The 13,958-nt window shown below is 38.5% G+C and overlaps 1 protein-coding gene across 5 annotated transcripts in view; it reads left to right on the top strand.

Annotated features, from left to right (window-relative positions):
* PDLIM5 (PDZ and LIM domain 5) overlaps nucleotides 1–13,958 on the top strand; it is a 220,156-nt gene that overhangs the window by 65,411 nt on the left and 140,787 nt on the right. For all 5 annotated transcript variants that reach the window (XM_032631935.1, XM_032631934.1, XM_032631936.1 and 2 more), the window contains exon 3: nucleotides 6,327–6,478. In XM_032631935.1, the coding sequence (XP_032487826.1) occupies nucleotides 6,327–6,478 (152 nt within the window). The remainder of the gene's footprint in view (nucleotides 1–6,326; nucleotides 6,479–13,958) is intronic.

The following is a 13,958-nucleotide window of genomic DNA, read 5'->3' as shown; positions in this document are numbered from 1 at the left end:
AAAGTTGTCTTCTCTGCCCTTAGGTGCTTGAGGTAGATGTCCAGCTATGTGAATTGATGGCGTAGTCTGATAACAGGTGGTTGATATTAGATCCTTTCTTATCTAAGTCAATGGGGAGGCTCAGTAAAGAGACCATTCTCTTGAAGGGCATACAGTTGTCCTGGTTTCTGCATCAGTAAACAGAAGTTCAGAGGTAGTTCTCACATCTGCAGCCATGTCTGCTTGCAACTTAAGTGAGACCACAAAGCAGTGTTTTTAAAGAAGCATACAACTACAGTTAAGTTTATGGAAAACTGGACAACAGTACTGAAAAATGTATTTAAAGATCAAAGGAGAAGCATTTGCTTGTGATTAGTTTGATTTATAATGAAGCTGACTCAGGAGCCTCCCATGACTGCTTCCTTCCTACACATTGTGCATTTATGAGATACACACACATTTATGGCTGTCATATAGTATGTACAAGATTTACTGATGACAGAAGGTTATTACTGCTTCAAACAAATGCAGACTATTTAGGCTTGAAAAAACAAAGGAAAAAATGAACTATGCAAATAATGAGTGACCTTGTAGTCTTTTCTTAGCTGCTCACAATTCCTAAGAGTGATACATCCTACCCAATTAAGGCAAACAATTTATCGTTCTATTGAGTGGATGCCTTGAGGAAGTAGTTCTGGGAATAAATGAAAGCTCATAGGAGTTTTCAATGAGATGCCACCTTTAACAAGCTTTACATTTGTTTCTGTGCATTGGGCCTTTCCCACTGGCGTTCGTTTAGGCTCTTTCTGCACTTTAAATAGTGAGTAGAAAGCCTGAGTATTGAATAATAAAGATGGTTAGAGATTTAGAAAAGATGTTAATGTCAAAAATCCAAGATGATTAATATTAGTAAGCTCAAAAAAACTGTAGACAAAAAGGAGTTTGTTTGACAGTTTAAATAACATGAAAGATTGTACAGATGGCGATGAGCATTTGTTTACATTTCTGATAACTGATTGAGGAAGGGTTGAGATTAAATTACAATTAAACTCTTCCTAATACTTGTTAGATAAAGTACCAAGGGGAGTTGTGACACCTCTTTGGAAATCCTAGGAAAAATATATTAACTAACTATCCACAATGGATTACTTTGTTCTATTGAAAATACAGTTTGATTTTTGACCTTTCTTAGGTTAGCTCAGCCTAATGTTTAACTGAAGATTCTCATTTTCAGATTATCTATTTTTCTCTTTGGTGAATTAAGTATATTTATACCAGAATTTCACATATTAAACTGATGGATAGATTTATTGATTTCTTATTTACTGTGGTTTAATCATCTGTTTTCTAGTACCTACAATCTTCGAGGCTCTTGAGAACATAGTATAAAATATGATCCCTGACCTTATGGCGCTTACTTTGAAGTTGGAAACAGCTTGATGACTAGTTATAGATTGCTTCTATTTCAGGCTTCAGCTTTATTCTACACTGTAGGAAGCAGAAAATATTTGAAGTTTTTCACCCTCATTTTATAAATAGTGGACATGATGGAACTCCTCAGTGTGAAGTGGTAGTAGGGTCACCATTATGGAAATACAGTAAGATGGAGGAAAGAGCAAGGAACATGCAGAGTTTGGCAGTAAGGAGGTCTTTAGAAAACTCTTACTGTAGGAAGCAGGCAAGATCAAGGTGACAGATGATCAGGGTATGGACTAGCATGGGAGACAAAAGGAAGAATCAACAAAATTAGTAATTTCCCTAGATGTGGTGCTCAAGGAAACGGCAGAACACAGGGGCTATATGATTTCTATGCTCCATGTTTTGAAAATAAGGGTGGCAGAGTAAAAGCAAGCCTAAAAAGATAGGTAATTTTGAGAAGTTGGATTTGAACATCTTGAGATCATAGGCTCTCAGAATCGAGTAGGCAGCTGCAACAAAGGAGTAAGTTTTATCTAGTGTATGACATTTGATTTGATTATTTTCTCCTTTTTTTTAAACATCTTTATTGGAGTATAATTGCTTTATAATGGTGTATTAGTTTCTGCTGTATAACAAAGTGAATCAGCCTATAGTATACATATATCCCCGTATCCCCTCCCTCTTGCATCTCCCTCCCACCCTCCCTATCACACCCCTCTAGGTGGTCCACAAAGCACTGAGCTGATCTCCCTGTGCTATGCAGCTACTTCCCACTAGCTATCTATTTTACATTTGGTAGTGTATATATGCCCATGCCACTCTCTCACTTCATCCCATCTTACCTTTCTCCCTCCCTGTGTCCTCAAGTCCATTCTCTACATCTGCATCTTTATTCCTGTCCTGCCCCTAGGTTCTTCAGAAACTTTTTTTTTTTTTAAGATTCCATATATAATGTGTTAGCATACGGTATTTGTTTTTCTCTTCTGACTTACTTCACTCTGTATGACAGACTCTAGGTCCAACCACCTCACTACAAATAACTCAATTTTGTTTTTCTTTTTATGGCTGAGTAATATTAGATTATTTTCTTAATTGCTCATTACCTTTATATTACTGGACTGGGAGTATTTAAATTGCTTTAGTTGGGTACATTTTGAGCAAATGCCCTTAGGTTTCAGTGTTTCTATTTTAAGGCTACCTTATATGAAGAATTGAGAGGTAGGTAATTTAGCTGTGTTCTATTTCTGGTTAAAAAAAAATTTTTTTTTTTTTGGATGCCCTTCTTGGCTAAAACAAAATGTAGGATAAATTATGTTTATTTTTTGTCTTATTATCAGGATTCAAATTTCCATTCATTTGTTTTAGTAGGGAATAGATGTCCCTTTGCCCTACCATTCAGATACGACTCTTATTTTAGGATTAGAGTTATACCTTTGTATAGACAGTTCACAGATAGATAAAACTTTTAAGACTGGAAGGGACCTTAGAAAGCCTTTGACCTCATCCAGTACAACCTCCACATTTCTTGGATTAGTAATCTGAGGTCAGGAGAATAATAATAATAATAGCTAACATTTATTAAGCTGTTATCTCACATAATCTTTATAAAACCCTACAAGTAAGTCCCATGGAAAAGGGGTGGCATTGCTAGCTTTAGGAGTTGTTTTCTTTGTAAATGTCCTTCACAGTTTGAACAATTTAGTTCTGTGCAGGAGAGGACGAACAGTTAGTATTTGTTATTAAATTAAATTATTCTTTAATATTTATATTAATAAAAAAAAGAAATACTAATTATTAAGACAGTCCACACCTATTATTAATTAATTAATTTTTATTTTTGGCTGCGTTGGGTCTTCGTTGCTGCACGCGGGCTTTCTCTAGTTGTGATGAGCGGGGGCAACTCTTCGTTGCAGTGCGTGGACTTCTCATTGTGGTGGCTTCTCTTGTTGCAGAGCACAGGCTCTAGGTGCGTAGGCTTCAGTAGTTGTGGCACATGGGCTCAGTGGTTGTGGCTCGTGGGCTCTAGAGCACAGGCTCAGTAGTTGTGGCGCACGGGCTTCAGTAGTTGTGGCACGCGGGCTCAGTAGTTGTGGTTCATGGGCTCCAGAGGGCAGGCTCAGTAGTTGTTGTGCACAGGCTTGGTTGCTCCGTGGCGTGTGGGATCTTCCCGGACCAGGCTCAAACCCGTGTCCCCTGCACTGGCAGGTGGATTCTTAACCACTGCACCACCAGGGAAGTCCTGTTATTTAATACAGGACTGTTTAATACAGTAAACCTGTTATTTAATACAGTAAAACCATAATATTTAATGTAGATATTATTATTTTTAAAGACTTTTTTCTTCCACCACATGCATACATTACTTTAATATTTTAATAAATATATCTGTCTATACAGTATTTTAAAATATACTTAATAAAGTTCTATCTTAATTTTTTCTTCTTGATCCAGTCATCCTGGAATTCAGATTAACTTTATTTAATTTTCATTGAATTTTGGTATTACTTCATCAGTCATATAATATATAATGAAAAGTGTGTCTATATGTATGTGTATACATACACATGTGTGTAATATAGCTATGTTGATAAGTTTGATATGCATTAAATTTTAATCTATTTTATTACTCTGGAAATTTATTTCTTTATTGTCAACCATTGCATTAATTTTTCTTACCTTTAAATATCTGGGCAGCTGAGAGGAGTTGTTTTGTTTGTTCACATTAGTACAAAGATGAAAACGGAATCACTACACTTGACCCTTGAACACTTGGAGATTAGAGGCACTGGCCCTCTGCGAAGTTGAAAATCTGCCTGTAATTTATAGTCTGTCCTCCATACATATAGTTTGGTTCCTCCGTATATAAACATGCATATCATGTAGTACTATAGCATTCACTGTTGAAAAAAATCTGCATGTAAGTGGACCCATGCAGTTCAAACTCACGTTGCTCAAGGGTCAACTCTATGTACTATGTATATAATAGAGAATATTTCATTTGAAAGGTTTGAAAATCTTTTATTTTACACTTTGTGTCTGTTAGATTTTACATATTCTTGCTCAAATAGATATTTTTTCTTACTAATTTCAAGAACTGTGTCCATCATTGATAGTTATGTGTTAAATGAGATAAATTTCAAATTATTTAAAATTTTAGTTCTTCCTAGTTTTGCACTTTAAAACAAACCATAGATTTTGCCAGTGTTAAATAATAAATACGTGGCATCCGTTCATTCAGTATATATTATGAAGGTCTATAGTGTCAGGCACACTTCTAGCTTAAGGGTAGTTGGGGAGAAGCGCGGACATGGGTGCTGCCTGGATGGATCTAGCAGTCAATACTGTTTTCTTGATTTTAGATCCAAAGAGTTGTTCTTGTACACTAGGATTGATCTGCCTTGCTTATTATTTTTAAGGAAAGGATTTGACAACTGATGGTAATCAAAACCTATCTGAGCATACAATATCCAGTTGTATTTATTGCTTTGCTTCCAGATTATGAATTCTAGCACTCAGCCTTTGTTCAGTTTGCTGAGGGATGTTTTTCTTTTAATCAAAAAGTAATTTTAGTAAAATGTTCTCTAAAATATTTAGTTTTTGTTAGTTTTTAAAAAATTGTGGTAAAATATAAAAATTTGACATTTTGGGCTTCCCTGGTGGCGCAGTGGTTGAGGGTCCGTCTGCCGATGCAGGGGACACGGGTTCATGCCCCTGTCTGGGAGTATCCCACATGCTGCGGAAAGGCTGGGCCCGTGAGCCATGGCCGCTGGGCCTGCGCGTCCGGAGCCTGTGCTCTGCAACCGGAGAGGCCGTGGCAGTGAGAGGCCGGCGTACAGCAAAAAAAAAAAAAAAAATTGGACATTTTAAACCATTTTTAATTGCACAATTCATTAATTGCATCAAGTACATTTTCAGTGTTGTGCAGTCATTACCACTATCCTTTTCCAGATGTTTTTCATCATCCCTGCATAAAATCTACACTTTTAAGTATTAGAGAAATAGTGGTTGTTTTCTTTCTTTCTTTTTTGGGCCTAGTCTCACCTGTCTTCCAACAGCCAGTATTCATTGTGATTTGCTTGTACTTACTGAAAAGCTTGTCATTTTAATTAGAATGGTTCCTTTTGATTCGTACTTGTTCCATGTTTCTGAGTATCTATTAAAATTGTATCATCTTTCATTTTACTGTCATTTTATATTTGTTTGCTCCTTTGGAGCAATGAAATAGATACACATGAAGTTTGAAGGAGATCAAACTAAATGTAAACATGTAGAAAATTTGTAAAAAGGGAAAAAAGATTGGGGATTAAAGATCGTGGTACACAAAGGAGTCTGACAGTCTCAGACACAACTGGTTTTCGTCCCCTCATTCTAAATGCCTGGAGCAGGAAGCACAGCCAGCGTAAAAGATATTTGGGCCTGTGATCTTAAAGAATTCAGTCCCTCAAATGCTGGATATGAATTGGACTCAACAGGAAGAATAGTTCAGTAGATCCTCCATCTGTATTACTCTTTGTGCTCAAACAAAAATACAGCTGTTTAAAGAGTTTTAAAAGTTATTTCTAAAAGAGTATGAAATACCCTATTCATATTACTTCTTTTTTTTTTTCTGCTAAAATGTAGTTGCCTTGCCTACTTCTCTTCCTTATTTGTAACAATCACACACTACTGTTATACAGTAAAGAAATGGAGGAACTTATCAGGGACCTTTTCTCAGACAATTAGTTCAGTTTTTAGAAAACAAATAAGAATTTAAGGAAATAAGTATGAAAGTCATTTGAATTTTAACTTTACCTGTTAAGCAAGATAATTTGTTATTACTTTGTCTAATAGTATATTAATGTTCTTCTCTTTTGATATAACAAAAGTATAATTTTCATCTGTGTTTATTTTTAAAGAGTGACAATTCTAATGAAATATATTTTTTACAGCTAAAAGATGGCGGCAAAGCATCCCAGGCAAACGTAAGAATAGGTGATGTGGTTCTCAGCATTGATGGAATAAGTGCACATGGCATGACTCATCTTGAAGCCCAGAACAAGATTAAGGGTTGTACAGGCTCTTTGAATATGACTCTGCAAAGGTAGAATTGCTTTTTGTTTGGCTCTGATGAGAGAAGACAACACTGAGGAATGTGTTTTCGTGTGTCTGATTCATGGTGTTAACTAAGAAGCAGTTTCTGTTGCCATTGTTTCAGGTGGATAAATAAAAATAGAATGGCTTTTAAATTGGGTAATTGAGCAGTATGAGAATTGGTGAAAGCTTTGGATTATAAGGCAATGTATTCACATACGCATAAAGATTGTGTGTGCAGTTTCAGAAGAGTTTAAGAATTCCTGAAATTTCTCAATGGAGTGCAGCCTAAGAATTCTTGTTACGGGTAAAGACTCTTAGCCTTAATATTCTGGGCAGTATATTAGGAGTATTCTTTTAAGATATGATTTGGCTTTTCTTAGTATGTCCTTTTCCCTTTCTTTCCCTGGGTAGAAAAACAGAATTTTAAATATACTCATTTGAAGTCCAAATTTTCTGAAATCAGTTTGGCTTCAATTTTAAAATAATCATCTCATTGATTGTACTATATCAGATCTTTTCAGCATCCCAACATTTGAACTGTATTGAGATCACCTGGATTGCTTGTTAAAAATAGTGATAGAGGGGCTTCCCTGGTGGCGCAGTGGTTGAGAGTCCCGCCTGCCGATGCAGGGACACGGGTTCGTGCCCCCGGTCCGGGAAGATCCCACATGCCGCCGAGCGGCTAGGCCCGTGAGCCATGGCCGCTGAGCCTGCACGTCCGGAGCCTGTGCTCCGCAACGGGAGAGGCCACAACACAACAGTGAGAGGCCCTGCGTACCGCAAAAAAAAAAAAAAAAAAAAAAAAAAAATAGTGATAGAGCTTCCCTGGTGGCGCAGTGGTTGAGAGTCCCGCCTGCCGATGCAGGGGACACGGGTTCGTGCCCCGGTCCGGGAGGATCCCACGTGCCGCGGAGCGGCTGGGCCCATGAGCCATGGCCATTGAGCCTGCGCGTCCGGAGCCTGTGCTCCGCAACAGGAGAGGCCACAACAGTGAGAGGCCCGCATACCGGTAAAAAAAAAAAAAAAAAAAGTTGTGATAGGAATCAGAATATCTAGAAGTAAGGACCAAGAATTATATATAAATAAGTTTTCTATGATTATTATGAAATATGAAGTTAGAACCACTGCAGTGTCTTGGGTTGAGGGGAAGGGAGGAGAAAGAGGGGATAGAGGGAGGGTGATTGAATGATGGCTCTGAACCTTTAGGTTTATAAGGAAGTAGCTATCATTTACCAGGTGGTCATGGAGGGTTTTAAGCAAGGCTTGCTTTTGATAATTACATAAGTGTTCTCTGGTCTATAAAATTTGGAAAACGCCATTTTCCCCAAAAACATCTCATAGGCTTCCATAAATTGTTGTCTTTATTATAAATCTTTAAGAGGGGAACAACATGCCATACCTTCCTAACACTTTTAGCTAAGAAACCTTTTTTTTCTTGGAGTCTCTCCTGGGAGTATTTAAAGGATATATACAGGGCAAATTATATCTACTTGTCTGGAAGAGTATCAATTTGGTCATAAAACTGAATAGGAAAAATTTAGAAAAACTTAGACTTATAGATTTACTTTGTTGTAGCATGACTTTCTGACCAGTTCTCTTTTGGGGGAGTGTGTGTGTGTCTGTGTGTGAAATTGCTTTCAGTGGAACTGTTGAATCAAAGGTCATGTGTATTTAAAATTTGAAAGCTATTAGCTATACATTTTAATGCATAGAAAAGTAATCAATGAGAAAAATAACCTTGCTAAAAAGTCCTGTTTCGATAGTATCCTTTCTGTTCTGTATATTTAGACATGTAACACAAAAATTGTTACTAATTAAGTGAAAATAGTCATTTTTACTGATAGACATTTTTTGCTAAGTATGAATTTTGAAAGGGAACCAAGAAGTCAAGAAGCTTAACTTGTCTGAGATATCAACAAAGCAAAACAAATACAGATGATGTTGGGCTGTTTCTCAAATTCTAAAGTGAAAGTTTATGTAGGGTATAATCTTTCCTTCTGGGCTGTGTATCATTTCTTTCATAGTAGCCTACTTGTTTTCACATTGTGCTCCCTATTTTACAACCTAGGACTCAGTATCTTATTTTCTATTGACAGCACTTCTGGTTCCATAAGAGTAGATGAAAACCAGATGTTACCCTGTTTGGATGAATTTGCAATTTAAGTAATCTGCTACTGACTCTAATACAGATTCTTTTAAGCTACTTGAATACAAAATCTAACAAACCAACTTGTTATAAACATTTGGAGATACTACTTAATCTTATCTTCGTATTTCTGAATATGGATATTCAGAGACTCAAACTATGAGAGAGAATTTTAGAGTCCTGTTGTTATTCATTGTTATTCTCCTTAAGGTTTTGAACATTTCTTGTGTTAGGTAATGTCAGCCTAAAAGAGATTTGCATTTAAGAGAATTCATGGTATAACACTGACAGTACTACTGAAGAAAGACTTTTTGTTTTTTATGGAAGAAATAAAACTTTGAAGAGTTATCATCAATTCTTCCCTATACCAAAGCCATTTCCTTCTTAAGTTCTCTCTTTCTTATATCAGAGCAAATATTTTTTCTTCCACTTATTTCTGAGTTTGAACAACAGCACCCTTAATTGGCCTCCAGTCACCTTACCCTCTTTATTCCATCTGTCACCAGCCAAACTGCTGAGCATTCTTCTTCCAAACTGAGTGACCCACAACAGTATTTTCTCTGTGTAACTGTTTTCTTCATGAATATCTAGGTATTTTCCTTTACAGACTTGTCTTAGTCCAGTTTCCCTAGAAACAGAATCTGAGATGGCATTCATGTGCAAATGATGTATCAAGAGAGTTCTTTCACATGTTACTTAAAAGGGAATAAGTCAAGTGGGATTGGGAAGAAGAAGAAACTGAGATGAGGAAGGGTTTGGTTTCATTGGCTGTCTAGCCTCAGCTTGACCCAGGAGGGAACTTTGGAACAAAATTGTACCATAGAGTCTGTCTTGCCTTGAGGCAAGGGAACTGGGCTTTTGTCCCCTCTCCCCTTCATTCGTTACTTATTGACCACCAGCTGTCCTGGAAATATGTGTGTGTGCAGGAGTGCAGAAGAGGTCTAGGAGGTAGCTTCTGTTACTTCCACAGAAAGTTGCTGGTATGAACCATTAGCAATGCAGGGAGCACCTTTGGGACTGGATGTACCAAACCAGTCGAAGGGTTCCACAGGACCGAAGCTGGGCACCAATAGCACGTGCTGTGAGATTCCTTCCAGACTGGAGTCCTTTGCTCAGAGGATTAGGCTCTTTGTGACCCAGGCACCATCAGATTGTCCTCCCGCTAGACTTCCCTGGCAGTCCAATGGTTAAGACTCTGTGCTCCCCGTTCAGGGAGCGATAGTTCGATCCCTAGTCAGGGATATATGCCGCCTGTGCAGCCAAAAGTTTAAAAAAAAGAAAAATTGTCCTCCCCAGATCATCACTACTCGTCAGCGAATACCATTTTTCATTTAAGGTAGGTTCTTACTGTCCCTCACATGCCTTTTTTGTCCTCTCATGAAATTTGCTTCATCTGGAATGCCCACCCACCCTTTTCACTGCCAATACATACCTCCACCTCCACAAATCCCATATCAAACCTCATCATCTACCCATGGTCTTTCTTACTATTGCAACTTATTCATTTTTTTCCCCTCTAAACTCTTATGACAAGTTTATACCATTCGACTCAGCGTTTAATTGTACACTAGGTATAACCAGGCATGACAAGGCAGATTCCATGAATCATATACAAATAAACCTAACTGTTAATAGTCATACCTAATACTGCCTATGTAATTAACTAATTACTCTGTGTTTCACCAACTAGACTCCTTGAAAGCAAAGACCTTGTTTTTTGCACTATTTGTATTTGGCATCTTGTATAGTTTTGTGCTTTTAGTGTCTAATAAATATTTGATGGGCACCAGCATTATTTCTCAAACTTGGCATCATTTATTTATTCCACAAATGCTTTTTGAGCTACTGCTATGTGCCAGGCACTGTTGTAGATGCTGGAGATATTCAGCAGTGAGCAAAACAAAATCCCTGCCTCCTTGGTGCTGACCTTTTAGTGAGCAGAGGCAGACAATAAACAAGTTAAGTAATGGGAATTCCCTGTCTGTCCAGTGGTTAGGTGCTTTCACTACTGAGGCCCAGGTTGGATGCCGTCAGGGAACTAAGATCCCACAAGCCGCGGCACAGCCATAAATAAATAAATAAACAAACAAGTAAGTAAAAATGTATAGTGTATCACATGGAGGTGGTAAGTGCCTTGGGGAAAAATAAAGCATGTAAGGGACATAGGGAATGCAGGGGTAGGAAATTGCAATTTAAAATAGAGTGGTCAGGGGCTTCCCTGGTGGCGCAGTGGTTGAGAGTCCGCCTGCTGATGCAGGGGACACGGGTTCGTGCCCTGGGCCGGGAAGATCCCACATGCCGCGGAGAAGCTGGGCCCGTGAGCCATGGTCGCTGAGCCTGCGCGTCTGGAGACTGTGCTCCGCAACGGGAGAGGCCGCAACAGTGAGAGGCCCGCGTACTGCAAAAAAAATAAATAAAATAAAATAGAGTGGTCGGGAGAGCCTCAGTGAGAAGGTTATTGGATATCTGGGTCACGAGTCCCAGGCAGAGGGAAGAGCTGGTGCAGTGGTCCTGTCAGGAGGCCAGTGGGCCCGGAGCAGAGGGGGTGAATGCAGCAAGGTCAGAAGTGAGGTCAGAGAGATAGCAGGAAGTGAGTGGAGATGAGACAGTACTTGTAGGACCCATGCGTCACTGCAATATTTGTAATCAACTTTAAATTTTCCTGGGCCTGTAGAAAGTTGTGAGAAAGCCTTGAAGAGTTATAGCTGCTTGGCCAGCTCTACAGCAGGATTTGGGAGAGAGGTGGTTTCATTATTGGAAAGGGGCTAGAAGGAAGAGCAGACCAAGCCTCACCCCAGTCTTGATAGCCACGGCACTGCCTTTTTCTTCTAGTGCGGTAGAAATACTGGACGATTACCACTTCTGCTGATCTCCACCCAAGAACCCCCAGCAGGAGACTATGACAGAGGAAACCCATCTTTTAAAAATTAACTAGTTAATTAATTAATTATTTATTTTTGGCTGCGTTGGGTCTTCGTTGCTGTGCGTGGGCTTTTTCTAGTTGCGGCGAGCAGGGGCTACTCTTTGTTGCAGTGCACGGGCTTCTCATTGCAGTAGCTTCTCTTATTGCAGAGTATGGCCTCTAGGTGTGCAGGCTTCAGTAGTTGTGGCACGTGGGCTCAGTAGTTGTGGCTTATGGGCTCTAGAGCGCAGGCTCAGTAGTTGTTGCGCACGGGCTTAGTTGCTCTGTGGCATGTGAGATCTTCCCGGATCAGGGCTCGAACTCGTGTCGCCTGCATTGGCAGGCAGATTCTTAACCGCTGTGCCACCAGGGAAGTCCCCCATCTTTGTTTTTGAAATTTTGTTTTGTGAATTTTTTTTGTATTAAGTATTATTGTTATATATTTGTTCATTATATATATATATTTAATTGACCTCTTGTTTAAGCCCAACCTCAAAATCCTAAAATAAGGTTTAGATAAGAAAAGGTAAGATAAAGATACTTGCTTACGTAAGGTTATTTTGGAACTTTTTTTTTCAATCTTGTCTTATTTGGGGGTATGTAATAAAGCAAACATATGCTCTCTCATTGATATCCTAAAAAAATAAGACTTGACTCACTATATTCTAGTATCTAATGAATATAGAGGTGTGGAAGATTTCATTTTGATTTCTTTTATCATTGGAAAAGATTGGAAAATATTTTTTTCCCCCTGAAACTGGCACTGATTCTAAGAGTGCTACAACTGGACAATGAAAAATTCTATTTGAAATTATTTTTCCTCTTGGGAGAACAGGCAAATAGTAGTGTGCTTGTTTTTAAATATCAAGTGCTTTTTGCCTATGCTTTTGATCCACGTCAAAGTGGATCATTTTAACAATTACATTATTTCAACTAATAATAGAAGAAGACTACTTTCTGAAGCTTTGATGTCAAATAACTCTATGAACTATATTAGAGTTGGAGTCTATGAATAAGATTTTTAACTATTTCATTTTATTTCATTAATTCTTTGCATAACGTAGATAAACTTGCTACTGACTTACTGTATGAATTGGGGTAAGGTGCTAAACTTCTGGGCCTTAATTTTCTTGACTATAAAATGAGGTCATGAGTGATTTCTAAGTTCCCTTAAATTCTGGTTCTTGTTCTGGTTTTTTAGCTGTAAATGGATAAGTTCCCTAAAGTTTGCTATTAGATCAGACTAACTTCAGTTTGCTGGTTTTGGCTGAGAGAATCAGGAAATTGGACTTTCTCACTGGAGTTATCTTTTTTTTTTTTTTTTATGCGTTACGCGGGCCTCTCACTGCTGTGGCCTCTCCCGTTTGCGGAGGACAGGCTCCGGACGCGCAGGCCCAGCGGCCATGGCTCACGGGCCCAGCCGCTCCGCGGCACGCGGGATCCTCACGGACCGGGGCACGAACCCGCGTCCCCTGCATCGGCAGGCGGACTCCCAACCACTGCGCCACCAGGGAAGCCCTGGAGTTATCTTAAACTATGCCAGGTTAGCAAAGTGACTTGTACTACCCTGCCGACTTCAAGGTGAAAGGTAGGTCAGCTGGATATTCAAACAGAACTTAATCATGAAAAAATACTTTATATACTTGTCCTTATTTTATATTTTAAAATTAATCCTTTCAGAATCACAGAATATATATAACTTTTCTAATCTTCCTTGTTTTTTACATGATCAGTAGTGGCATATCTGTGGGTTTATTTACTTATTTACTTTGGTTCCTTAAATTTCATTTAGTGTATAACTTGTTATGATTGGAAGTGAAAGATCTAGAAGGATTGAGTTTTGAAAAATATTGATGTACTCTCCGCCTCCCCCTTCTTCCTCATCCTTCAAACAGCAGAAAAATTGTCAGAGGTCCGGTAACTACTACTAATGAATGACAGACTGGAATAGCTTAATAGGCACATTGAGTTACAAAAAGAAAAGAAGTAGCTGTGGTACCAGACTGAAGCTATTAGCCATCTTTTGTTTCATTTTAATGGATTGCTTAAAATCCTGTTGCTGTTAACTTTAATGAGCTCACCTCTGCTCTTTCTTTCACTATTAGCACAGAGGCAAGATACTAAAAAGTACTTTTTTTAAATCCAAGTTTTCAGTTCTCTATCTGGGATGTTTCAATTCGTGTGAATTAAAAGACATTTAGTTCGATTACCTTTTCATTTAATTGGAGTTGCACATTATCCCACCTCAGGTTCCTTTTTCCCCCGGTATTTCACATACTTTTTGAATGTGTTTTCTGCAATATAGGTTTTACTGTTCGTTTGTTTGATCGTTTGTGTTGGTTTTAGTTTCATTTTTTAATTCTCTTCCAGAAGGACTGTCTGATTAATCCTCCCTCTCCCTCATCATTAAAATTAGAAGTGCTGCTTAGGAAAGGGGAT

Source organism: Phocoena sinus, chromosome 5, assembly GCF_008692025.1.
Source record: "Phocoena sinus isolate mPhoSin1 chromosome 5, mPhoSin1.pri, whole genome shotgun sequence".
In the NCBI taxonomy this organism is placed as follows: Eukaryota; Metazoa; Chordata; class Mammalia; order Artiodactyla; family Phocoenidae; genus Phocoena; species Phocoena sinus.
The sequence above is the reverse complement of the archived record's forward strand: the minus strand, read 5'-3'. Positions and strand labels throughout refer to the sequence as shown.